Raw genomic sequence first — 26,881 nt, forward strand, 5'->3', positions numbered from 1 at the left:
CCCCCAGCCTCCAGGAGCCTGGGTGAATCCCACCCATGCTGAGCCCTGAGCACAGGCTGTCCTGAGGCAGGAGCCTTCCCTAAACTCCAGCTGCACCACAGAAGACAGGAAACAGGGCTTCACAAATGCTCTCACTTAGAAATCACAGAAAACAATCACAACCAAGTTTCAAATAGTGAAAAGCTTAGCACTATTAAGAACCTTCCGATGTACCGTGGGCTGTGGTGGCGCACACCTTTAAGCACAGCACTCAGAGGCAGCAGGGGCAAGTAGATCTCTGTGAGTCTGAGGCCAGTCTGGTCTACAGAGTGAGTTCCAGGACAGCCAGGGCTATCACACAGCAAAACAGTCTTGAAAAACCAAAACCAAAACCAAAACACCTGCAAATGTGCTGTATCTGTGTGCCTTTTCCATCGCACTGCTGTGAAACTCAAAAAGTATGTTTAAAGACCATGGGAGTGGCCAATACCCTGGGGTAAAACCGCTGAAGGGCCTGCAGCAACCATGATGGAACCTCAGAGAGGCCAAAGGAATAAGGAATCTAAGACCCAGGAGGAGAGGTGAGCCACCTCCCAAGGATGATGCATACAAATCACTAACTTTGTCTTCTCCCATATCTGTGGCAGCCTGACCTCTGCTGGAGGTACATGCTCTGCAGACATACCACAGCTGTGGGCCCAGCCTGGGGTGGCTCTCTGGTCACAACAGATGCAGAGGCAGGCTGTGTAGAGCATGGCCACAGCTCACCCTGGGTGCAGGCCATCTATACCAGTTTGTTGTCTTCTCTACTGGACACTAGGTAACTGCAGAGAGGTGTGTGTCTAAGTGGCTGACCCCTCTATACCTGTTTTCCAACTTGTCCAATTCTGGCAAACCCAAGGGTTCTGTGGGGTGAGATGATGAGCACTGTCTCACAGAAACAGATGGAAGACACTGTATCTGGGATCCGGTACACTAGCTCCTGACTAGGTTTCAGACAGGCTCTCAACAAGCCAGGAGCAAGTGTGCAAACACCCTCACCCCAGGGAGAGGGAATGGGCAGGCCTCCAGGCCACTGCGAACTGCAAAGAGGAGACAACATTTCACACAGGGCTGCTTTTATTTCCACATCCAACCTGCGCAGAGGCCCTGCCACAGCCCGAACAGGTGTGAGGTGCTGGGGTGCCTCCAGAGCCACCGGCGCAAGCACGTGGTGGGCGTGTAGTCCCCCTGAAGGTCTCCAGGCCACGCGCAGGATAGTAAGTCCGTAGATGGGAAGGAAGCCCACTGAGCGGTAGGTGGAGGCTCCGGAAACACCTCGGGCAGCAGCAGGAGGAGGAGGAGCCACCAGGAGCACTGCACTGAGGCCCCACAGCAGCCACGGCATAAAAACCCACACAGGGCAAACGTGAGCGGAGCCTCGAGTGTCCCCACTGTGGACCCAGGGGCTGAAGGCACAGAGCTGTGTCGGGATGGAAGAAGCCCGGGTGCACTCGCAGTCCAGAGCAAGAAAGCACAATGAGAACCCAGCCCGAGGGAGGCTCTCTGTGAAGGGCGGCCTCGGATCCTGGGCGCGGCACAGTGACACTGCAACAGACCAGGCACCATTTAGTCAGCCACCAGCAAGGGACCACAGCGGGAGTCTTCACCGACCACACTCCAGGCCGAGAGGCAGTGCCTCAGGCCGAGAGCGGGCCTGGCTGTCAATGGCACCCACATCACCCCAGCTTAGCTCTCATGGTTCCTCCAGGGAACCCAGCACCACGCGCAGGCAGACACTCACTCCTGAACTGTGGCCTGTACCAACACTACCGACACGGGGACAGTGTCGTGCCCAATCACCCTTCTTGCAGCACAGCCCTTGTGCCAGCCCCCACTTCTTCCCAAGCTTCCTATTAACCACCAGTGGTGGCACTACCATCTTCCTGGTGTGTCTTCTATGTGTGGTCTAACAAGCAGCCAGAGACTCAGCAGGCATTCATTCCTGTCTTCACGTTCACAAGTCTTACCACAGTGCTGAGGTCACTCTTGACTCCCCAGAGGAATGACCTCCTCAGTGACAAAAAACTCGATGGTCTCCTCCTCCCAGTCATCCACGTTGCTGTCCAGCTCGTCAGTGTCCACCCCTGAGAAGACAGAGCAGGCTGACCCCTGGGACGCAATGCCCGCTGCAGGCCTAGTCCACACCCCTGAGGGACCACTCCACCTGCAGACAAGCCCAGAAGCTTGGTTACCTCCCCGTAGTTCTAGACGCTCGGTCTTCTGCTTCATGTAGAGTTCCTGGGCCATTTTTCGGTATTGCCGGAAGTCTTCCATCATGGTCCGCCTTCTTTCCACCAGTTCCTATCATGTGGGGAAGGTTGCAGGGCTGAGCAGGACACATTTGCTCAGCCACAGTGACCCGCTCTGTGTCTAGCAACCATTGTTGAAGTTCGGAAGAGGGCAAGCAGAGCTTTGTGTGCTGGGCAAGCCTTCCAGGGAACCTCCCTTAAAAGAGACCCCCATTTCTCTTCCCGATTCCATTCCCTCCTGCTTCTATCAAGGAAAAGCCAGCCTCTCCCTTGTGTTAGTGGCTGTTGGTTCCAAGAACCAGTGCTGACTCTCTGCTCCCCATTGCTAGCTGCCCCCTCACACGTGGGAGCAGAAGCCAGACCAGGGTCCTGGCACACACCTCTCACTACTGCCCAGGCCCAGACAGGGATGGGCTCCGCGAGCACCCCCTCAGCCTCACCTTTGAAGCTTTGGACTGACTCAAGCGATCCTTCTGCTCGAAGATCTTAGAGTATTTCTTCAGATCCTTTTTAATTTGCTGAAACCAAGACAAGTCTCTCAGGACTGAACCTTCAAAGCAAGGACTGCAACCGCTGCCTTCAAAGATGCCAGTGTACACTGACAGCCTCCAGGACCAACAGGATTCAGCCCCAGGGCACCAGCATGCCCGTCTGGGGAATCTCATTTCATGGAGATGATTCCTTGGCTGAGTCACTCCCAGTTCTGACATACTATCACAAACAAGCCTACCCATTACCTAACCCCTCCTAGCTCTTCCAAACCCACTGGGACTTGTTTTACAACCTGTGTGGCTTAGGCAGACTCCTGGGTTTTTGGAGAGTGGGGAACAGACAGGAAGTATAAAATCATCTTTTTGCTTTACAGCAGAGTCTGGCAAGAACTCACAATCCTCCTGCCTCAGCCTACTGAGTTTATAGGTATTGCCTAGCCTGCGAGTTTAGAGTTAGTGCCTGACACTGCTTCAGGTCAGGTCTCACTGGCCCTGCCTATCTTCAAAGGCCTTTCCATGTTCTATCTCCACTCCCCACTCAGTGCTCCTGTCCAGTCACAGGACAGACGCTTCATTTCCTTCAGTGCTACAACACCTCCAACCCCCAGCAAGGCAGGGACCACAGACCTTTATCTGATCCTGGCTGAGGAGTGTTGGGGGCCTTGGTCTCCAGAGCAGCTGGCAGAAGCGGTCCTTGTTGTTCTTCTGGAGAAGGCGTCCTTGGAAAGTCCATAGCCAATAAGCATTGTCCACCTAGAGGGCAGTGGGGTCCATCACGCAAATATGCAAGGCCACCGTGGGACCTTTACTCTCAGGAGCCAGAGCACCAACCTGTGCTCAGCATGCTGCCTAAACCAAACCCTGCTCCCGGCTGTGCTCCTCTTCCACAGGAAGGGGGTTAGTAAACGCACAGTGATGTAAGACTCCTGTGCCAACAGCAGTCAGCAGCTGCTTCTCCCAGTGCAGGCCTGCTCATCACTGGGGGTCTTGGACAAGAAACTTCCCCAGCAGCGCCAACTACTGACAGTCCCAGCCACGGCTCAGCCAGCTAACCTTGTCTTTCCCAGCAAGACTCCACAAAGCACTGCCTTAACTCAAATGCGGGGCTCTGGGAGTTTTATGGACTGAACAGAATGGTCCCACACGGGACTTAAGAGTTTCACTTCCTTTTTTTCTCCCCTCTTTTTTTTTTTTTTTAAAGATTTATTTATTTATTATGTATACAGCATGTATTACTACAGGCCAGAAGAGGGCACTAGATCTCATTACAGATGGTTGTGAGCCACCATGTGGTTGCTGGGAATTGAACTCAGGACCTCTGGAAGAGCAGTCAGTGCTCTTAACCTCTGAGCCATCTCTCCAGCCCCTCCCCTCTTTTTTTAGGGGGGTGCTGAAGGTGGAACCCAGGACCTTCTGCATGCTAGGTAGGTGTTATGCACTGATATCCCCAGTCCTATAAGATCTTAAACAAGGGGATGGAGAGATGGCTCAGCAGTTAAGAGCACTGACTGCTCTACCAGAGGACTCGGGTTCAATTCCCAGCACCCACATGGCAGCTCACAATTGTCTATAACTCCAGTTCCAGGGGACACAACACCCATGGTGAAAATCCAATGCACATAAAAAAGTAAGTTTGTTTGAACAGACTAGCTCAAGTGACCACTCATCAGTAAACACAGAAAGCAGTCTGCCCACAGGAGGCACAGTGGCCCATGCTCTGGCAGCCTCTGAATCAGATGGCTCCCTAAGCTGCAAAGGCTCGTGAGTAGTATCCTGTCACCCAGGGTCCCTGGATAGAATGATCACACAGAGAACAGTTTCTGTCACCAGCCATGAGAGACTTCATTACCGGAGGGTCCAGCATCTGCCACTTCCTACCTTGTGGCTCCACCACGACACAGAGGTGACCACGTAGCGGCCCGTTGGGTCCCACTCAACGTCGGAGGCCATGTAGTGTTCTGCAATGTTCATGACGGTGCAGTCTGAAGTGTCGACAAACGCCAAGGCACCATTCATGCTGTGGGGTAACAGGGCAGCTGCATCCCACAATCACCCTGCATCCCTACTCCGAGATGCCTCTAACTTCCATTGGGTCACAAGGGTGGGAAAGGATCAAGGTGCCTACTCTCTGCTGGGCTGTAGCTCCCTGGACTTCAGCCCTGTTGTCCTCAGTGACAAATTTCCTAAGGACTCCATGAGACTGGGATCAGGACATGGTGTGTGCACAAGAGCTCTGTGCCATCTAGAGAAGGTGGTACCTGAGGGAGCCTCCAGAACTAGAGTACCATACACACCACAGTGGGAGCAAGCTGCGGCATCCCTTCGCACCAGAGGTCGAGGCTGGATTTGCTCACTACTCCTGTGCTCAGTCGGAATGCAGGAGAGCAAAAGAAAGGCACCCCAACCAGAGGGCAAGGCTGGTCCAGCTAAGCATCTCATCTGTCCCACTGAAGACATGGGATTCCCAGGAGGGATTGTAAGGCTATGATCACTCAAGAGGTGTCATCTGCAAGTCACTACAGAGACCGGCCTGCTTTGGCTGGAGGCTCAGCTGTGACAATTATCAAGTGAGGTGATGTTCCTCCATCTCAACACAAACCCTCAGGAGGCAGGGCCCCAACTCACCTCCTCAGCCCAGCCAGCACCACGAACTGCCCCTGGGGACTCCAGAAGATGGTGTTTGCTTGTTGCTTGTCAAACATCTCTGCAAGAAAAGCAAGCACCTGTGAGGGGACTGCTGCCAGTGCCTCCAGCTAAGACAGCGCCACCCCTGAGGAGGGCTGTGCCACCCGTGAGAAAAGCTGGCAAAAACAAAGTCCACGGACAACTCGGACACAAATGCACTGGTCACCTTAGGAGAACTACCTGAAAACAAGTCCCCACTCAGTTAAACATGAAGTCATACTGCATGCTTAAGGGTGGTGGGTGCTGGCTGCTGCCAAGTATGGTGGGTACTACTTTCAACTTCACATGCAGCCCGACTAAGAGTGCACTTACAGTAACTACAGCAGTGACTCGTCTCTGAAGTCCTTGGTGTCCAGTAGACTGTCAGGGAAGGGACTGACTTCAACAACACCAAGGACCAACCTACTCAAGCCATCATTTTAGTGTGCTCACAGAACTTCAAGCATATCATCTTCCCAGTTACCCGACACTGGGGGAAGCTGGCAAAGCAAATGGGGTGACTCCTTGTCTAGACCTTCAGGCCTCTCTCAGCCAGCCATCTGCCTGCACAATAGGCCATTAACATCTGGGTGTCTCCTTGGTCACAGCAGTAGCGTGGAAGGGGGTGAAGTCCTGGCACTACAGCCATATTGCCCTGATGGGGTGAGAGTCTCACATTCAGAGTTATAGGACAATTGTCCCATCTGGCTCCAATGCACAGTGGAGCACTGACTGTGACCCTGGTACTGACAACCGAAAGAACACTTATTACACACAGTCAGGAGACAAATGACCCCTTTCCTGGTGTTGTTATAATGGGACAAAAGTCTTCTGATTGTCTGCAATTGTCCACATTTTATATATCCAAGAGAATCAACAATATAACCAACTTTGCAACACAGCCCACTGATCCTAAAATGGTTTGACTCAGGTAAAGGAAAGCACACTGTTCACAGGTCTCAGAAGCTACTAAGATACACAAAGTCCAACTCCAAGAAAGCCATGATATGACTGCTAGGGTACAGGGAACAGGGGGATGGCTTCCTATAAAAAACGTATGGAGTCTGGTCTACAGAGCGAGTTCCAGGATAGACTCCAAAGCTACACAGAAAAACCCTGCCTCTTTGGCTGGAGAGATGGCTCAGCGGTTAAGAGTACTGGCTGTTCTTCCAAAGGTCCTGAGTTTAATTCCCAGCAACCATATGGTGGCTCACAACCATCTATAATGAGATCTGATGCCCTCTTCTGGCCTGCAGGCAAAACATGCAGGCAGAATACTGTATACATAATAAATAAATAAATCTTAAATAAATTATTAAAAAAAAAGAAAGAAAAACCCTGTCTCAAATAAAGCAACCATATGGAACACAGCCTAGGGTAGCCCTGCAGACCCACCCCAGTGAGGGCAACATAACCTGCTGGCTTGTGCGGGGCTGTCAGGACACAAGGCCAAGAGTGAGTGGCAGGAGCCCCCGGGGAGCCCAAGCCAGGCTACATGCTGACTCCATGTCAACAGGGGGTGTGTCTTTTAGGTATGCACTGCCACCCGAATGGGACTCTTTCTGCTGAAGCAGATAGAGGACTTGAGGACTAAGCCGGGCTGAGGGGCAATAGTCCAAGAGAGGAAATGACAGCGGCCCCCAAAATAATGGCAGAGTTAAAACCGAGAAACCTTAGAGGAGGGTGTATGTGCTCCCTCTGTCCCGAGTCACCCAACCTCAGCATCCTGCCTATCATCTGACCCAGAGCTTCAATCCAGGCCCAAGAAGATCTCTAGAGGGAGCCTGAGGGCAGACTGCTTACTGATGAGTTCGATCTTCCCGTTGCTCTTTACGTGGTAGAAAGAGACAGATATCCGAGGGGCTTCACCATGCAGCACAGCAAACTTACTGCCGTTGGGTTCCCAGGCAAAGGCTATGATGGTTTCTACAATCAACAAGAAGTCGTCAGTGGCCGCCATCTTTCACAGCAACATCTTCATTTACAACAGGAGAAAAGCACCCCAAACCCCAGATTCACTATCAGGACCACAGACCGACTGACGGCAACAGCAAACAGAAGTCAGCAGAGTTCAAAGGCAGCTGGTTTAATCTGCTTGTGACACTGGGTTGGTAACAAGCCCAGACCAGGCTAGAACTTGTAATTTCCGGCCTGGCCTCCTGAGGGCTAAGATCATAGGCCTGTGCCACCACATTGTCATTCCTTACATGGGAGATATGATTTTTTTCTATAGCAAAACAAAATAAAAGCCAAATGAAAGGCACAGGCACTTTGTCAGACAAGGCAGAAACTATCTGGCTATTTCAGCAAAGGAGGGAAGTTAGAGGGAAAGGAAAAGTACATCAACCTTTTATTAAAGAAAATTGAGGGTGGGCATGGCAGGGCACGGCTTTAATGCCAACACTTGTGAAGTAGAGGCAGGTGGATCTCACCGAGTTCCAGGCAGTCAAGGATGCAGAGTGAGACCGACCCTGTCTCCCTCCACCAAACAGGGAAAAACAAAAACTGAAAGCCAAGCCTGGTGGTGCAGGGTGAAGCACGAGGCCTGGGAGTCAGACTATAGAATGAGACTCTCACAGAATCAAAAACAGCTGAAACTACAATCAGCAAGTCACTCACTCACAGCCATTCCTAGGCATGGTGTCACCTCAGTGCGGGACAGACGGGAGGATGCCTGTGGCTAGCCAACCTAACCCGTGTGCTCAGGGTCAGTGTGATCTGGGCTGGCTGCTCCTGCTGACACCCACCTCAGTACACTGCTTGAGCACCTTGCTCATGTAGAAGCTGTCCAAGACAAGGGCCCAGAAGGCCCTTCCTTGCTGTGGGATGTTCTGTATGGCAAATATGTTAATAAATAAAACACTGATTGGCCAGTGGCCAGGCAGGAAGTATAGGCGGGACAAGGAGAGAGGAGAATTCTGGGAAGTGGAAGGCTGAGGCGGGGGAGACACTGCCAGCCGCCGCCATGACAAGCAGCATGTGAAGATGCCGGTAAGCCACAAGCCACGTGGCAAGGTATAGATTTATAGAAATGAATTAATTTAAGCTATAAGAACAGTTAGCAAGAAGCCTGCCACAGCCATACAGTTTGTAAGCAATATAAGTCTCTGTGTTTACTTGGTTGGGTCTGAGCGGCTGTGGGACTGGCAGGTGAGAGAGATTTGTCCTGACTGTGGGCCAGGCAGGAAAACTCAAGCTACACTGCCTGCTACACAGAAGCTTACCTTTCATCTCAACAACGTCAACAGGGACCTGCTTCTCCCTCATTCGGAAGATCTCAAAATTTGTGACAACGCCCTGTTGATAAAAATCAAAAAGGGGTAATATTCTGGAAGGGAGTTCATGTGAACAAGCTAGCGCTCAGCCCCCCCGCACATCCACATCCCTAATGCTGGTGATACAGCTGCCACAATGACAGAACAGTCCAAGTAAACTCGGCAGCACATCTGCCAGAGGTCTCAAGGTCCTCCAGTCAGTCCATCCAGGGGACCACAGGACCTGCACACTGTGGAGTAACCTGCACCATGACCTTCAAGCAGCACCATACTACAGAGACCCACTACTACTCGCCCCACCAGCTAATGTGTGTCCATTAACATGTGGATGGATGTGTGTGTTGGAATACTAATCAGCCATGATAAGGAATGGGATGATATACTGACACATGCTGCAATATAGATAGGGTTGTTAAAAAAAAAAAAAACAAAAAAACCCAGATACTATGAGAACCCTCTCCATGACCAGACAGCTGACGGCGGCGTCACACCAGGCAACCCTGAAAGTACCCTATGAGTCTACGCAATACACCACCCATTAACACCTCTCAACAAAACAACTACAGGGGCTGGAGGGATGCTGCAGGAGAAGATCTGAATTAGGTTGCAAGTGCCCGGCCAAGTGGCTCACAACCACTTTAACTCCAACTCTAGGAATGTGAAGCTCTCTTCTGGCCTCCTCAGGCACCTGCACAACTGTACTCTGCACACACACAAACAAAACTAAGCAACAAATCTTCAGAAGCAGCAGCTCACTTAGAAGTGGCTCCCGTGGCAACTCCTCACCTGTGTGCCTTTTGGAGTCCTGTCCACTTTCACACACAGGTAATCTCCGTTTTTCTGCCAGTGCAGCTTGCAGTCGACCACATTGAACAAATTCCTTACTCGGATCTCCTGTCTGGTGGGGAGCTGCATCAGGGTCACCCTGGCTGGAATATCTTTGTCTTCTGGCACCCAAAAGGCAATGATGTTACCTCCCGGAGACCAAGAGAAGTCTCTGCAGGACAAAGGGATGAAAGATTATGCGAAGAACAGGTGGTCATAGAACTGAGAGCAGGAGAGAACACACTTACTCTTAAAAGCTCTATGCCGGTACCCTGAGCCTGCTGCACACCAGGCCTGTGCTAGACACTGCACAGTACAGCCTGCAGTTCTCCCAACCGTGGGGCATCAAGGGAATAGACGGAAGGAGGATGCTCATTGGACCCACAGCCCATGCAGACCAGCTCCGCATTCAGCCACCACATAGCACTGCTCTTTACAAATATACTTCAGGCTGATGACTCTAGCTGCACGATATCAACCAAGGTGCCAAAGGGAGGACTGCAAGTCGGAAGGTGGGACAGGTGAACAAACCCTTCTCCTCTATTAATTGTTCCTTAGGGCAGACACTGTGACTGGCTGCCTGTGAAGTTAGTCACGTGAAAACCTTCTATACATGCCATACTCTTGTACACTTTTTTTTTGTTAAGATGGTCTGTTACCTAGATTGGTCTCAAGCTTGTAGGCTCAAGCATCCCCTCCTCTCCTTATCCTCCTGACCAGCTGTACTGCAGAAGCCCACAATTTGTTGTAGATCAGTGTATGCCTGTTTTCCAAATGATACCCAGGAACATAAAAACAAAAGGAAGACACGCTAGTGTCCTCTGGGCTGCTAAGCATTCACCACCCCAGGACTAATCAGCTTCCAAGGACTTCAGATAAATAAGTCAGAACAAGCTGCAGGTCCTTGCGTACCCAACCAAGCCTTACCCCACAGTACACAGGAGCAGCAGGGAAGACCTTCCATCAGGGAGCTTTCCTAAGAGGATAAAGCCGCTGTGCTCAAGTCTCCACACAGTCCCTACTCCGGCTGGACAAGACTATTTGATCTTAGTATTTATTTCTGTGCCAGTGTGCAAGATCCACTACAGCATCCCAGTGTTTGCAGAAACAAACAAGAAAATGCTTTTCCTAAGTGTTTAATCACTGAGTGCTAGCTGGACACGGCAGCACACACCTGTAATACCACCATGCAGGAGAACAGAGAGTTCAAGATGTCCTCAGCTACAGTAGGAATTCCAGGCTAGTTTGAGTTACATGAGACTGCCTTAAAAACTAAAAACCCAGCTGCAATGGCCTGAAGGTCTGTGGAACTGTAAGGTAGTGGCCATAGGTGAGGGAAGGTAGGGGACCCAGTAAACGCCTTTTTAAGGTCCCTAGAGAGCTGTTCCTTTCAACTACTTGGGAGAGAGACATTATCCACTCAAGAGAAAGCCCCTAGACAGAAGCCAGCAGCTCATCTTGGACTTCCAGTTTCAAGAGGGAAAGACAGACATTTCTGCTGTTTGAAGGTGAGCATCCTGTGTTGCCACAGCAGCCAGAGCACATTGACACTGACTTTACAGAAACATTCACTTACTTTATTCCAGAGATCTTCAAGCTCTTCTTGTCCAAAAGGCCCATAGACTGCCCACAAAGGAAAAAAAAGAAAACCAATCACAGCTCAGAAAGGTCAGGGCAATGTCAACTCTGTATTCCTCTCTTTACACTTATTTTTGAAGACTGGAGCACATGTCACATTGCACGTATGCACGTCATAAGACAATGTCCAGGAGCCGAGTTCTTGCCTTCCACAGTGCAGTGTACTCAGGCTGTCAGGTTTGTTCCTCTACCCACTGAGTCATCTCACCACCCTTTCCCTTCTCTTAACAGTGCAAGATTCTGCTGTGTCTAGGGAGCATTACAAGCACGAAGGGTAGGTGAACAGCAACACACACACTTCCAATACAACTTCAGTAGGAGTCAGGACAGGAGAACCCAAACTTCCACCCAGCACAGGAAGGGTTGCAGGAGCACTGAAGTTGGCCTTTACTGATTTACTTGGCCAGTCTACCAAAGCCCTGCTTCTCTTACTATAGCACAGATTAAGCAAGCACTAATTATATCCATGCTACACAGTACAGCCACACATGCACCCAACCATGCATGTCTTGCTTTCTAGAACACAAAAATCACCATGAGAGCTAGGGCCATAGCTTAGTGCTAGAGCAGTTGCCTAGCATGCAGGAGTCTAGTTTAATGCCCAGAACTTCCACAAACATGAAAACAAACCAACTCACGGGTGTTTCATAGATGCTAAGAGTATCCAGAGTCATTCTCGCAAAGAATTTGCCATCATGGCTCCACCTGAGGAGAAAAGAAGTGCCAGGCTGCACCAATGAACAGGAAAAGGCCACAGGCGGAACACGGCTGCGTCTACTCACTTGAAGATGGGCCAGTGGGCTGAGCTCTCACAGTGGAAGCCTCTCTTCTTATGCCCTGTGAGGATGTCCCAGATAATGATGGCCTGAGGGTCATCCTGAGTGTCCATCAGTGGGCTGAAAGTGACCAGGTATCTGCAAGAGAGGGGGTCACTTAGTACAGCACCTCCTTTGGTGTGAGAGTCATAGTTCCAGCACACATTACCGTGGGTCACAGATACAAGTACAGAGAACATTGCCAAGATGTAAGAAACCAGCCTTTCCCCATATACCATGATCCCCAAGAATGGTGCCTGATCTTTCTAAGCTGGGGGTGGGGTGAGCATAACCAGGTACCACTACAAGTCACCCAGAATGGTGTTCCACTAGGAGTGGCACCAGGAAATCAAACACTCCCACAAAAGTCTGCTTGAGTAGGCTGGTCTAGAGGGAGGAGTGATGTGGGCTTCTCCTATCTTCAATCCTGTAATTAAGACTAATGAGATAAAGACACCAGGTGGTCACGTACAGTTCTAAAGTAAGTGTCCTTCTGGGAAATGGTAATTAGTGACCTGACAGCGAGCATCTCTATACTGTAGAACAAATCTTTATTTGTTCCCACAAAGCACACGTTTCCTGAGCACACACCACTCCTTGAAGCAAGGGGCAGTGGGAGAGGCCACAGCAAGCCAGACAACACCAGCAAAAAGCCCTATTACTGCAGTGCCAGGGCTGCCAAGACTGAAATCCTGATCAGTAGCATTACATTACACAAACTGCTCAAGCCTGTAACCAGTGAGTCCCAAAGCTGCAGAGAACCAACTACAGAGGACCTCACAAGGCCAGGACAGATGTGTGGACAGACAGACACATCATACCAGGTGTAGTGCACAGCCCCGATTCCAGCACTTGGGAAGCGAAGGCAGGAGGATCAGGAGTTTAATGCCAGCCTCAGCTACAGTGATTTGGGGCCAGGCCCTGTATCAAGAGAGAAAGCCACATCCTAACTTAATGTGCCAACTGTGCTCTCAGAACACAGGTGAGCTAACTGCTGAGGAAACTGAGCAGGCTTCCCAAGAGGTGAAGGGATGACACTCAAGTGTCTGTCACCCTGGCCCAGGCATCAGGCCAGTTGTCTCTCACACCCCCCCCTGCTTTGTTTCCGATTTCTTTCCTATGAGTGTTTTGCTTGCATGCATGCCTAGTGCCCTTGGAGGTCAGAAGAGGGAGTTGGATTCCTTGCAACTGGAGTTACAGATGGTTGTGAGCAACTATGGGGTGCTGGGAACTGAAGCGGGTCCTCGGCAAGAACAAGTGTTCTTAACCACCACCTCCAGCACCTCACATATCCACTTTTTTTGTTTGTTTGGTTTTTTGTTTTTCGAGACAGGGTTTCTCTGTGTAGCTTTGCGCCTTTCCTGGAACTCACTTGGTAGCCCAGGCTGGCCTCGAACTCACAGAGATCCACCTGGCTCTGCCTCCCAAGTGCTGGGATTAAAGGTGTGCGCCACCACCGCCCGGCTCATATCCACATAACACTGCTGCTGGAATGGACTCTCCTGTACCAGATATGCCAAGTGGTTAAGAATTACAGGGTACTCCATGAAAGCAGCACAGAGGGAGGGAAGGGTGTTCCCAGTGAAAGGAATGAGGGCTAAGGGACACAGGACTAGGGCCAAGCATGTATCAGTGGAAGTAACAACCTCTCTCTATGCAGTAAAGCACTTCTATGTTACAGCATTATATACCTTTTGTTTTGAAGTAAATTTGATAAAAAGAGGAATAATAAATTTTATCAGGTATAAATTTTTGTTGTTTTTTGGAAACAGGGTCTCTTACAGACCAAGTTGATCCTCTTGCCTCTACTTCCCAAGTGCTGGGGTTCTAGGTGTTTGTGGCATATGGGCTCCTCCAGCTTTCTGCCAGCTCCACTTTTCACAAGTGTCTCTGTGTTCCATGACCAATTCAGACATGGGAAAGAATCCCTTCTAGAAAATGTCTCGTCGCTGAACTAGAACAAGAACTCATCTGTGACATTATGGCACCAAGTATCAATGCTGGCATGGTGCCTTACCTAGAACCAACACATCATAAAACACGCACAGCGGTTCTGTGGCAAATGTGCCCTTGGAGATGAGCACATGTGGTTCACCTTGCAGGGCTCACTTTACCTGAGGGATACATTCACAACCTCAATGTGTATTCTTTTTATTTTTTTTAAATTTTATTTTATAATTTAATTTTACATATCAGCCAAAGATTCCCTTGTTCTCCCCCCACCCACCTCACCCACCCCCGCCTCCCCCCAATTTCCATCTCCTCCAGGGCAAAGACTCCCCTGGGGATTGAGTTCAACCTGGTAGATTCAGTCTAGGCAGGTCCAGTCCCCTCCTCCCAGGCTGAGCCAAGTGTTCCTGTGTAAGCCCCAGGCACTGAGGACAGGTCCTAGTCCCACAGCCTGGGGGCCTCCCAAAGAAATCAAGCTAATCAACTGTCTCACTTATCCAGAGGGCATGATCCAGTTGGGGGCTCCTGAGCTATTGGTTCATAGTTCATGCGTTTCCATTAGTTTGGCTATTTGTCCCTGTGCTTTTTCCAATCTTGGTCTCAACAATTCTCGCTCAGTATTCTTCCCTATATATCCATATACACATACCCATGAGAAACATATGTTAAGCAGAGTTAAGAGACCAAAGACAACACAATGCAACAATTATGAACACATGCTGTAGTGACTTCTGCCAGTGTGGGCTCGCTCTCTTAAGAGTCACAACGCACACAATCTTCCTGCTGTGGGACTCTGTCACTGAAGCCCAGGAAGGTGACATCACAGTAAGGAAGCTACTCCCCCCCCCCCCCCACAGCTGCTCAGATGTGGGGCTGGGGAGGACACAGCTCCATGGCAGAGACCTTGGGCCATATCTTGGCAAGACAAAAAATAATAATAATAAAAAAAAACCTTGAATGCTCACCATCCTACCTCATCCGCTGCAGGGCTTCAGCAGTTTACATACTATGTGAGGAGTGGGTAAAGGAGCAGGGCCAAGTGCTAGTGGGAGACATCCATGAGCTCTCTTGATTATTTCTTCCCTTTTCTCTCTCTCCTTTGTTTGTTTCGAGGCTTTTTGAGACAGGGTCTCATGTACTTAACCTGGCCTCAAACTCTCTATGAAGTCCGGGCTGACTCTGACATCTCTCTCTTGCTGCCAAGTGGCATTCTCTCCATTCTTCCTGGGATTTTTCTGGGAAGTCTGAGGCTATGATAAGTCAGCTGAGGAGTCCACCAAGAGGAGAGCTGAGTCACTCACCTTTCACACGGAGAGAAGTCGATGAGCTGCACGCCTTGGTGGCTGAACCTCTGAATCTGCTTGAACTTCTCCCCTCCCCAGAGGGCAATGCCCCGCTGATGAAAAGTTGCCAGGTAGGTGCCCTTCGGGGACCAGCGCACGTAAGTCTCCGTCCATCTCTGTAAGAAGATCAGGGTTAAAATGATAGAAACCAAGCACAGCAACCCTTCCTGCTACAGCGCATCTTCTCTTTGCTCAGAACCTGTTTCTAAGCTGGGAAAGGAGTGTCAGTTGTTCTCAGAGTGCCTCAGAAAACAAGAGCCTTCGGGCAGAAACCAGCCCTGCTGTAGGGAGACAGGAAGTCATGGCCATGGCCACAGCTGCTAGTACACACCGCTCTTTCTTCAATTGAGACTGGGTCCTTGACGTCATTCCAGAAGATGGATGTCCGGTCTCCGCTCTCAAAAATCACACTGTACTGATCTCTACACTCTGCCTCTTCCAGCCAGTAACGCAAATTTCCCTAAAAATGATCAAAATCGAGGGATTTAGTGCACTGCATTAATTTTCATCAAAGAAAGCTTGCTGACAACTACCACATTTTATGACAGATGACAAGTTCAATAGACCCTTTAACCTCAAGTTATACGATCTCTCCTGACTACAAAAGCAGAGGTTTCAGAGAACACATACCAGGTCTTTGAAAGGCTGTTTCTCTGGAATGTCCCACTCATCACTGATGGTCATGTACCTGGAACAGAATAGGCACTGCTGAGTGGCACAGGCTGGATGGCATGAGGGGGTGCGTGGCTAGGCAGCACTGTACTCTTCCCACTTACCCCATGCCTAAAGCAGAAACATGAACTGTTCTTGTCTGGCCAACAGAAGTCAATCACCTCAAAGGCCACCAGCACCCACTGAAGAACTCCCTATCACACAGAGGCATCAACCACACATCTCAGGCTCCAACTTACTTATCAAAATCAGTGAAGAGGTTGACCCGGAACGTGTGCTGCTTGTCCAGCTTGTATCCATCGGCGTTTTTCACAGCATCCACAGCATGGGCGGGAGAAGCATACTCCAGAAAGATGTACCTGAGCGAGAAGGTGAGCCGTTTGCACATGGGCACCTTTAAGACTACTGTACACTGCAACCTTTCTGTATGAACTGAGGTCCTAACTGCCTGCAGCCTCCCCAAGGTGGTCACCCTGAGGACCAGGGTACAACACGCAGGCCAAGCAGTTTCCTAAAGAATGAAATCCTAACAGAAAGATCTCAAGATTGATTTTATAAATGACAGAAAAGTTGAACAGAAATAACCATTATCCCGTGACAGCCCTGTGATGCATGTTGTCAAAACTTAGCTAAGTGTCCACTTTACATATGCATGGTGTCACAACTGCCTGTAATTCTGAGAGGACTAAGCACACATGTGGTGCACATATATACAAACAAGCAAAACATTCACACACATAAACCAGAATTAGAAAAAAAAAAGGGGGGGTCTAGAGGGATGGCTGAGTGGTTAAGAGCACTGGCTGCTCTTCCAGAGAACCCAGGTTCAAATCCCAGCACCCATATGACAGCTCACAACTATCTCTACCTCCAGTTCCAGGGGATTTGGAACCTTCACACAGACATACATGCAGGCAACACCAATGCACATAAAATAAAAATAAATATAATCTTTAAAAATAAATAAAATAAAAACATAAAACACAGTGGCACTGCCTAGAATCAATGATTCTTCCAAAAATTACTTTGTAGGGTTTTTTAAACCCTAAGACTTTAATTCTAAAAGGCTCAGACACAGCAGCATTTAGAGGAGGTCTGTCGACGGTGGTAAGAGGGAAATGACCCTACAAACTCGGCGGCAGCCTCCACTGTGGACCACTCTGCCCTGTCCAGTTCACCGAGGGCAGGCAGCCCACTGCTCAGGAACCTCAGGCCTCACAGCGGGAGCTAAGCAGACTGCCCAGTCAGAATGCTGTCGGGAAAGCACGTCTGACACCCGGCACCACACTCAGAGCTGAGCCCGGGGCTCCACACGCAGCACCACAGACACAACGAAGGACTAGAATCAACAGGAAAGATCTAATTTTGAGGAGAAAAGGCAAACTGCAGGTCACGAACGAAACCTCAGGCTACACCCATGACTTCAGGTACAGTATGAAGGAAGTCACCAACTAAGCAATGACACAGACTTTCCCCACAAACTACTTCCGAGGGAAATCCCACAGGCAGGCTTGCCCTTGGGCTGTGCCCGCTCTCAGGACAGTGTATCTTCATCCAGAACCTATACCAGGTCACCTGCTGCTCCTATGGGCATCAGCTCGGTGACCTCAGTCTGCAGTCACTCAGGACACCATGATTCCAGAGCCCCGCCGAGGACCTGAGCCCCAAAAGTCCACTATGAGAGCCTCCCTCTGCGGTGGCCCGAACACACAGCTCCCCAGGCCCACACCTGCTGCTTCAGCAACTAGCGCTCTTACCCTTTTGTCTTTCCATCCTCTTCAGGATAGTAGTCATTTATGATTTTCCCAAACTTGGAGAAGATCTTGTGGATGACATTTTTGAGCTTCTCAAGACGATCCGGTCCCACCTGAGGAACGTTGTCTACAACAATCACTGAGTCAATCCCATCCGCTTCCTGAGGCCGATCTTTGAGTACATCACCAAGTAGTTCTAAAGAAGTAAAAGAAATGTCAAGTGGTTTCTATTTAAGCCAAGAAGTGCTCATCCATTAGCTAGCAGGCTGATTATTTCTAAGAGGCAACTATTCTAAGTGCTTTCATCATGAACAAAAAAATCATGACCTAGCTTAAACGACAAAGAATCAGGAAGGCTAACCCTCACACTCCTTCTGATGGGAAGTACTGTCAAATGCATCCGTTTGTGACTGCCGGGTGGTGCATATATTTAATACCATCACTCTGGAGGTGGAGGCACAAGCAGATGAATCTCTGAGTTCAAGGCCAGCCTGATCTACATAGGGAGCCCCTGCCTTAATAAGGTGGCAAGAATCCATTCCTGAAAGTTAGCCTCTGACCTCCAGTCTTGTCCACACTCACACACAAGAACAATGATTACTTTAAAAAATAATAAAATACAAAAGCCCTGCAGATATAACACAATGATAGCATGCTGACCTAATGCAAAAGTGGCCCTAGGTTCAATCTCCAATACTGCTCCTAAAAAAAAAACAAACCCTTGAAGAATGGCTTATTGCAGCTTGGCGATGGTGGCGCACACCTTTAATCCCAGCACTCAGGAGGCAGAGCTAAGCAGATCTCTGTGAGTTAGAGGCCAGCCTGGTCTACAGCGTGAGATCCAGGACAGGCAGGACTACACAGAGAAACCTTGTCTTGAAAAATGAAGGAGAAGGAGGAAGGAGGAGGAGGAACAAGAACAAGAAGAAAACACAAGGACAGCCTCCTACTGGGCTACACGAGACCTTGTCTCAGGAAACTGAAAAAAGCTGGAGAAACGGCTCAGCATTAACAGCACGTACTGCTCTTGCAAAGAACCTGAGTTCTGTTCCCAGTACCCAATTTGGGCAGCTCATCCAACAGCCTGTAACTCCAGTTCAAGGAGATTGGACACCTCTGACCTCCAAAGGCATGTGTGCAAACATATACACTTAAAAAGAAAAACCCATCTTTTTAAAAAGAAAAGCAACTTCAACATGCTAAATATCCCAAATATCAACAACCATCCTTTGTCCCATTTCATTCTCTGAAGTGAAAGTAGGGGTGGGACGGAGGCTCAGTGGGGAAAGTGTTCACTGCCCACACGTATGAGGAACTGGTTTCAGATCTCCAGCACCCACAAAAAGCCAAGTGTAAGGTGGGAACGGTGGTGCATGCCTTCAGTTCCAGGACTCAGAGGTAGAGAGATCTCTGTGAATTCAAGGCCAGCCTGATCTACACAGTGAGAGTCTGTCTCAAAAGAGCCAGGTGTAGAAGCATGCTTCTATAACCCCAAGGCTGTGAGGCAGAGGTAAAAGGATCTCAGGGGCTTGTTGACCAACCAGTCTAGATGAAACGATGAGCTCCGGATTCAATTAGAGACCCTATCATTAAAAAAGGGTGGTGGTGGTGAAGAACTCACCTCCTGTAAACCTGGGGTCTCCACATGCACTTGCACACATACAGCACATGTACACAAAGAGAAAGGTGAGCTAGATCTAAGACTGCTCCCAGCATCTGAGAAACTGGGGCAGAAAGACAGTTGTTTTGAAGCCATCCAGGTCTATACCAGAAGATTCTGCTTAAAATATGTTTGACCTGGTATGGTAATTCAGGCCTTTAATCCAGAACTCAGGAGGCAGAGTTTGAGGCCAGCATGGTTACATAGTGAGTTCCAGGACAACCATAGTGAGATTTCATAGTCTTCACAGTGAGACCCTGTCTCAAAAAGACCAAAAAGAAAATATATATGTGGGGCTAGGGAGATGGCTCAGCAGTTAAGAGTACTTGTTACTTTTCCAGAGGACCAGAGTTCAGTTCCTAGCATCCACACAGTGGCTCACAATCATCTGCAACCCCAGTCAGGGAACCCACTGCCCTATGCATGTACAGACAAACATGCAGACAAGACACCTACACACAAAAAGAAAGAATAGGAAAAAAAAAAAAAAGAGCTGGAGAGATGGCCCTGCCATTTTAGAGCACTTGTTGCTCTTGCAGAGGCCATCCATAACTCCAGTTCCAGGGAATCTGATGCCCTATGGCCTCCACAAACACCAGTCACACATGTGGTGCATATACACGAATGCAGGCAAACACATACATACAGAAGAAGCTAAAAAAATTAAAAATAATATATATGATTAAAAATAAAAGGAAATTCTGGGCCAGCAGGAAGGCTCAGTGTGTAGAGCACTTGTATAAGCCTGACAACCCAAGTTCAAACCCTGGAACCCACTGTATAAGCAGAAACCAACTCCAGAACGCGCTTCTGACACAGATGCGCAGCACCAACTCATCAAATGATTCTTTTTTTGTTTGGTTTGCTTTGGTTTTTCGAGACAGGGTTTTTCCGTGTATTTCTGGCCATCCTGGAATGTGCTTGGTAGACCAGGTTGGCCTCAAACTCAGAGACCCGCCTACCTCTGTCTCCCAAGTGCTGGGATTAAAGGTGCACACCACTCCCACCACACAACCAAATGACTTTTGTTGGTGGGCCCTTACTTCCTGGACAATGGACTCAGGGTTGCTTTTGGCCACCATGTTCTGTCACATCAATAAAACCCAATTAAGACACATTTCAAAGATGGCAGAATCAAGAGCAGGCAAAGAGCAAAGAGGCAGATTTTCAACAGCAATGCCACACACCTTTACTACAGAAGCTACAGTGAACTCCGGGTTCCTTTAAAAGCCTACTCACCATACTATTAAATGGCCTGTTAAGCTGGATCTGAACTTAACAAGATGTAATAAAAAAGCTCAGCTTCTACACAAACTACAGACTCCTTCCCAGGAGCTCAAAGCGTCTACCTAGCCTGTAACAATCTGCTGCTACCTGGGCAGGGCAGAGCAAAGTATCCCCACAATGCAACACATATTTGTTTTAGTTTGTTTGGGTTCTTTAAAAATTTATCTATTTATTTACTTTTAAAATTGTATTTATTTTATGTGCACTGATGTTTTGCCTACATGTATGTCTGTGTGAGAGTGCAATTGGAGAGTTGTGAGCCATGTGGGTGCTGGGAATTGAACCCAGGTTCTCTGGAAGAGCAGCCAGTGCTCAGGAGCTAAACAATCTTTCCAGCCCTAAAAATTTTTTTTTGTGTACAAATGTTTTGCACCACATGCATGCCTGGTACCTGAGCATCAGGTCCTCGAACTGGAGTTACAGAGAGTTGTGAGCCACCATGTGGGAGCTGGGAATCAAACCCAGGTTCTCTGGAAGAATACTAAGTGCTCTTAACTGCTGAGCCATTTCTTCAGCCCTTTCCATTTGTTTTTTTAATACAAGGTCCCATGTACCTCAGGCTGGCTTTGCATTCCCTATGCAGCAGGGGCTAACTTCAGACTCTTCCCTTTACCTCCCAAGTACTGGAATGACAGGTATGCACACTACACTTGGGGAAACAACTTGTTCATTCTCAGAAACAGAATAGGAGATACATACTAACACACAACTGTGAGACAGAATAAGGAGGGAGACAAGACAGACTCCATGCTGCTCCTCTGGTTAAGAACCAAAAGGCTGCCTTCCCTTCCCAGGCTTGTGACATCTCTATGTGATCACCCAAAGCCAGATGGCCTTAAGAGTGCCAGTTCTTCAGAACCAAACCCTCCTCGTTACTCTGTACTTCCCTCATACAGTGGACCCACTGGGCTCCCAGCAGAACAGAGGGAGGCAGGCTGGCCTTGTAGTCACATCAGGATCCCCTCATTTCCACACCCCCCAATTCTGGAGGTAATTTGCACACTGGAATCTGGGAATTAAGTGGGCTCAAATAATTCTTTAAATACTCATATCGTGCAGCAGACAGGCCCATTTGCTTCCCAGTACCTACATAGGGTAGCTCACAACCACCTATACTCCTGCTCTAGGGAATTAAACACTCTCATCTGGTCCTAGTGGGCACCTGCACTCACATACATACAAACCTACACAGACAAATGGACATACCCAAAATTAAAAATGAAACAAACATGGGCTGGAAAGACTGCTCAGCAATTAGCACTGGCGGCTGCTCTTCTAAAGGACTCATGTTTGATTCCCAGCACCCATCTGGTGGCTTGCAACCAACTCTAATTCCAGTTAGAAGATTCAACCGCCGCCACAGGCACTAGGCATGAATACATACAGACAGACATACAGACAGACAAAATGCTCTTTTGCATAAAACAATTTTTTTTAATTTAAAAAATAAAAATAAACTTTTGAAAAAGAGAAAAGATGGTGGTGGGGGGCATATGGAGAAATGGTTAGTCCAAAAGTTACTTCTGGGCAAGCAGCAGGACTTGAGTTAGGACCCCCAGTACCCAGGTAAAAAGCTGGCACAGCAGCACACACCTATATTCCCAGGGCTAGAAAGGCACAAGCAAGGATCTCAGTGGCCAGCCAGTCTGGCCAACTGGTGAGCCCCGAATTCAGGGTGACACCCTCTCCCCTAAAAAAGCAGCTAATTTGGTGGTGGTTCACACCTGTCATCTCAGCACTTGAGTGGGCAAGATAGGAGGATGACTGAGTTCTGGGCCAGCATGGGATACAGTGTGAGGTCTGTCTGAAACCATGAAGCAACAGGGAGACACTCCAACCAAAAATAAATAACCAAGGGTTCAAAAGGAGCTTCAAAGCCAAAACTTAGGCTTTAGCATGGGGGAACAGGTACATCAGAGATCACTGGAGCTGGGCAAGAGGTGGGAACCCAGAAACCTGCTTCATCCACAGAGAAATTTCCTCAGGGCCTGTACAGCAAAGACTGGTAGAATCTTCACAGTAGTTTACCTGCTTCTCAGGCTAAAACATCTTTACCTTAAGAAATACAGTAAAACAAGCCAGGCATGGTGACTTACACCTTAAATGCTGGCCATCTTAAAGTGGAGGCCGGAAGATCAGTTCAAAGCCAGCTTCAGCTACATAAGAGTTCTAGGCCAGCCTGGGCTATGCCAGACTTACAACAAAAAACAAACCCCATAAACCTACAAAAGTTAAGTATGTCACCATTTAAATGGCAGCCCCTTTAATATTTTAAGTTCTAGGTTGACAACTATATTGAGGCTCTAGATTTTCCTGGCATATCACTGGCAGTTCAAAAATCAGTAATTTGGGGGATTCATGCCCGTAGTGCCAGCAATACAGAAACAAACGCAGGAGAATGAAGAGTTCAAGTTCAGCTTGAGCTACTGCCCCTCGGTAGTAAGCAAATCAACACATAAAGGAACTGACTCATGTGCTCTCAGCCTGAAGTTGAAATGGCAGAAAACACAGGCTATCAGCTGTCATAAAGGATTTTGGGAATCAGGCTCCTGGGCAAAACACAGAACCAGTCTCCGTAGAAGGGAATATGAGGTAAGCTGCAAAACGAACAGCGTGAAAAAGCAATGCCCAACACAAGAATGGTGAGGGGCACCGACCAAGGAAAAAAGAAGATGAGCAGGCGGGAATGTGGCTGGGTCAGACGGCAATGCCTTACTACGGAAACCGTGGGAAGACACACTTCTGCAAGGGGGAAGGCACCAGAATCTACACGGCCTGTCCCTCCCATTCGGCCCTGAGGGGGTCTAGCTGACCAACGCTGGAAACCGTGGCCAGGAAACTGGAATGCCCCGGATACTGCAACTTGTCCTGCCTTCTACCAACCCTAGATGCTCGGCCTTCCCGCAGAGGTGGCTCCCCAAGTGGTCCCCTACTTTAGAGAAAATAGGGGCGGATCGTTGTAGACGAAAGACCTCGCGCCCACTCGACGACATCCGAGGATACCCTCACCATAGACACACTCACGATCACAGCCCTTACCTTCCTCGCTCACGTCGTCCACGAAATCCTCGGGGTCGCTGAAGGAGGGCTCATCTGCCTCTCCGTTCTCCAGAGCCCGCGGCTCTGCCTCAGCCGCGCTGCCATCGGACCCACCCTCCTCCTCCTCCGCTCCTCCGGCAGAGTGCTCCCGGGCCTGCTCGCCCGCGGCCTCCGCCTTCCCGGGAGCAGAGGGCTCCTGCGCCGAGGACCGTTCCGCCGGCTGCGGCGACACGGCCGGACTCGTCGCCGTTTCCTCCTCGGGTTGGGCCGCCGGCTTGGCCCTCACCTCGGGCTCCGGTCCGGCCTCAGAGTCTTCTTCGGCGTCTTCCGTCCGCCCCACTTCGGACCCTCCCGACCCTCCCGCCTCATCCGCCGGCGGAGACTCGGAGGCTGGCTGCTGCCTCGCGGGCTCAGCCCGCTCCTCCGCCGCCTCGGGCGCCGCCACGTTCTCAGCGTCCTGCATGGGCCCCGCGCTGCTCCTCACCCGGCTCGGCCGCCCTGCTTCCGACTCCCAGGAATCACCGCGCGCCGCTAGAGCGGAGCCACGTGCGTGCAGCGAATAGATCGTACCAATATGCACCTCAGGGGGGAGACACCCACGCCCTCGTTCCTTACGACCACCCCAAGGAAACTCAGATACGCATAAAAAGCATCTAGAAACAACCATAGATTATATTTCAAGACAAAACAGATTATTTATAGCCAAAAGGGACTTTGGGTAGCAAGTAAACTCACTGGTTTTTGTGGCTCCCCCATTTTTGGTTAAGAAATAGTTGCGTCCAAGATGGCGGACGTTCCTATGCCTCTCCCGGCGGGCGCTAGCGGCAAGGACTGAACTATCTGGGGAGCCCCAAGTAGATTCTCCAATGCTCTGAACACGTGGAACTGTATGGAGACAAAATATGTGACTAGAGAACCATGCCAAGAAAACTGAAACTTCCACACAGGAGGCTTTTTAAGCTTTGCTTTTAATCAGACAGACTGCTTGACAGACAAGACTGGATCCTCTCCCCCTTTAAGGGCTGCGTTTTAGACCCGTCCACTGACGGGGCAAAAGAACGAAGGGTTCCAAAACTGCACGAGGAGTTCGCCGCCAACCAGAAGCAGCCGACACACAGGGAAATGACGGCCCCTCACAATGCACAATCGTGTCGCGAGTGGCTTTAGTTTCAATGGCCCTCTGCATCGCAGCTCGTCACCTAGTGCGGACCCCCGAGCAGACGCTCACTGTGGATCACTCCGCCGGAGACAGCCTCCTTCGCACGCGGGAGAACGCGATCACGTGGGTCAGCGTGGGGTGGACGGGGCGGAGCCGGCTCCGAGTGACCGGGGAGGCGATAGGGATGGATACCGGGAAAGATAGTCAGCTCCTGTCTGTCCTGCTTGACAGAAGTTTTGATAACTCCCACCGAGAGCTATTCCTTATGGGATGTTTCGACATTCTTTAAAAGGACCAGTGAGGGAACTAAGAGCTTAAGAGCACTTTTTCAGAGGACCAGGTTTGGCTCCCAGCACCCACATGGTGGCTTACAACCCATCTCTAACACGAAAATTTTTATGTGTATGAGTGTTCTGCCTGCATGTCTATCTGTGCATCACGTGTGTGCGTGATGCCCTCGGAGGTCAGAAGAGAACATATTATCACCCGGAACTGGAGTTACAGACAGCTGTGAGCTGCCATAGGGTGGGAATTGAATCCAGGTCCTCAGTAAGAGCAGGAAGTGCTCTTAACAGTTGAGCCATCGCTCCAGCCCCACCCAGGTCACTCCCCAGGGGAAAAAAAGTTAATACGAAAGCTTTTTTTTTTAAGGACCAGTTAGTTGACCATGAAATCACAGACTTGGAATCCGAGCACTGGAGTGGCTGAGCCAGGAAGATGACAGGAAGATGAGTTCATGCTAGCCTGTGCTATATAAAGTTTCCACGAATGAGACTGGTGACCAGGGGATGGTGGATGAGTTAGCGATCTGCTGGAGTATTTTTGATCTACTCGGAAATGAGGAGCTACAGCCCAGTCAGATGGCTCAACCGACTCTTGCTGTCAAACCTGAGAAGTTGAGTTCCATCCTGGAAACCCACATTGTGGAGGGAGAGAAGTGGCCCTGAGAGTTAGCCTCTGATCTGTACGAGCATGCACACAGCTAAGTGAATGTATTTAATTAAAACAAAACAAAACAAAACAAAAACAAAAAACCAGCACGTCTTCCAGCACTGGCAGGCCCAGAATTTTGAAAGCCCAAAGCTTTAGTGTCTGGACTCAGAAACCAAATCCTGAGAAGGGCTTATGGCTCCGGGTTCTAGAGGCCGGACACTTATGACTGTAGGTACTTGGGATACAGGCTTTCTTCGGGGGGGGGGGGTGTTAATTGCCAGGAGCCCCACACAAGCATCTACTATAACCTTCCACTGAGTACTTTTATAGTTCTCAGGCCTTGACTGTTGAGACCCATGGATCCTGAGAGGTAGTAGCACCTCCCAACCCCCTCCCTTCTTGTTTTTTTTTTTTTCCCAAGACATGGTTGTGTAGCCCTGTCTGTCCTGGAACTTGATCTGTAGATCAGGCTGGCCTCCAACTCACAGAGATTCACCGGCCTCTGCCTCCTGGTGCCGGGATTAAAGGCGTTCGCCACCACCTCCTAGTATCACTCCTCCCTCTCTAGCCTCAGGTAGGCCTCTGCTTGAGAGGGTCAGCTCTCGAGTGTCAGGACTCAGCCCTGCAAGCCTGCCCAGACCTCAGCCAAAGATAGAGTGTAGCCCAACACAAAATCATGACCTTATTCAAAAGATGTTTTTGCAATTTTTTTTTTTTTTTTTTTTTTTGTAACTCAATTGCACAGTTCTCAAGTGTGAACTCTGGGTGACAGTTTCATAGGACAATGTCAAAAGGTTGAACACACCTCTTCTCAGAGCTTGGCAGCTCCTTGGAACTCTTCCTGTAACCAAGCCATGGCCCTTTGTCTTCAGCTCTTCAAAATCTTGTCTATGACTTCTCCATGGCTTATCCTCTCCAGCTCTGCTTCCAGACCCTGCTGCTCTTCCCCTGACAATCTTATCAAAAAAAAAAAGTTCTTGAGACTGGTCCTAAAGAAGCAAGGTTGTGTGATTGGTGGAAATACAAGCGCTCATTTGCAGGAGACCTTTGCTATGATTGCTTCCAAATGACTCCTCTCTGGTTCTGTGAGCAGGCTGTTGGGTGCA

At 49.5% G+C, this 26,881-nt stretch overlaps 1 protein-coding gene across 1 annotated transcript; it reads right to left on the reverse strand.

Moving 5' to 3' along the window:
* Positions 1 to 1,080: 1,080 nt before the first annotated feature.
* Eif3b (eukaryotic translation initiation factor 3 subunit B) lies at positions 1,081 to 24,192 on the reverse strand. The gene is made up of 19 exons (XM_059249197.1): positions 23,684 to 24,192; positions 17,701 to 17,893; positions 16,183 to 16,302; positions 15,902 to 15,959; positions 15,603 to 15,731; positions 15,230 to 15,387; positions 11,946 to 12,077; positions 11,802 to 11,868; positions 11,102 to 11,148; positions 9,487 to 9,697; positions 8,650 to 8,722; positions 7,229 to 7,351; positions 5,387 to 5,465; positions 4,640 to 4,778; positions 3,389 to 3,514; positions 2,711 to 2,788; positions 2,214 to 2,322; positions 1,989 to 2,105; positions 1,081 to 1,566 (listed from the first exon to the last, which is right to left on the reverse strand). The coding sequence occupies exons 1-18, from the start codon at positions 24,144 to 24,146 to the stop codon at positions 2,002 to 2,004; spliced, it is 2,409 nt and encodes an 802-aa protein (XP_059105180.1). The 5' UTR covers positions 24,147 to 24,192; the 3' UTR covers positions 1,081 to 1,566; positions 1,989 to 2,001.
* Positions 24,193 to 26,881: the final 2,689 nt, after the last annotated feature.

This window comes from Peromyscus eremicus, chromosome 23, assembly GCF_949786415.1.
Source record: "Peromyscus eremicus chromosome 23, PerEre_H2_v1, whole genome shotgun sequence".
In the NCBI taxonomy this organism is placed as follows: Eukaryota; Metazoa; Chordata; class Mammalia; order Rodentia; family Cricetidae; genus Peromyscus; species Peromyscus eremicus.

What these genes read in the sequence shown, in the direction of transcription:
- Eif3b (XM_059249197.1), bottom strand. Translation starts at nt 24,146, where the DNA reads ATGCAGGACGCTGAGAACGTGGCGGCGCCCGAGGCGGCGGAGGAGCGG. An exon ending in TCTCAATTGAAGAAAGAGCG is followed by an intron (nt 15,388 to 15,602) that starts GTGTGTACTAGC and finishes ATCTTCTTACAG; the next exon opens with AGATGGACGGAGACTTACGT. An exon ending in CGGGAAGATCGAACTCATCA is followed by an intron (nt 5,466 to 7,228) that starts GTAAGCAGTCTG and finishes CTTTTCTTGCAG; the next exon opens with AGATGTTTGACAAGCAACAA.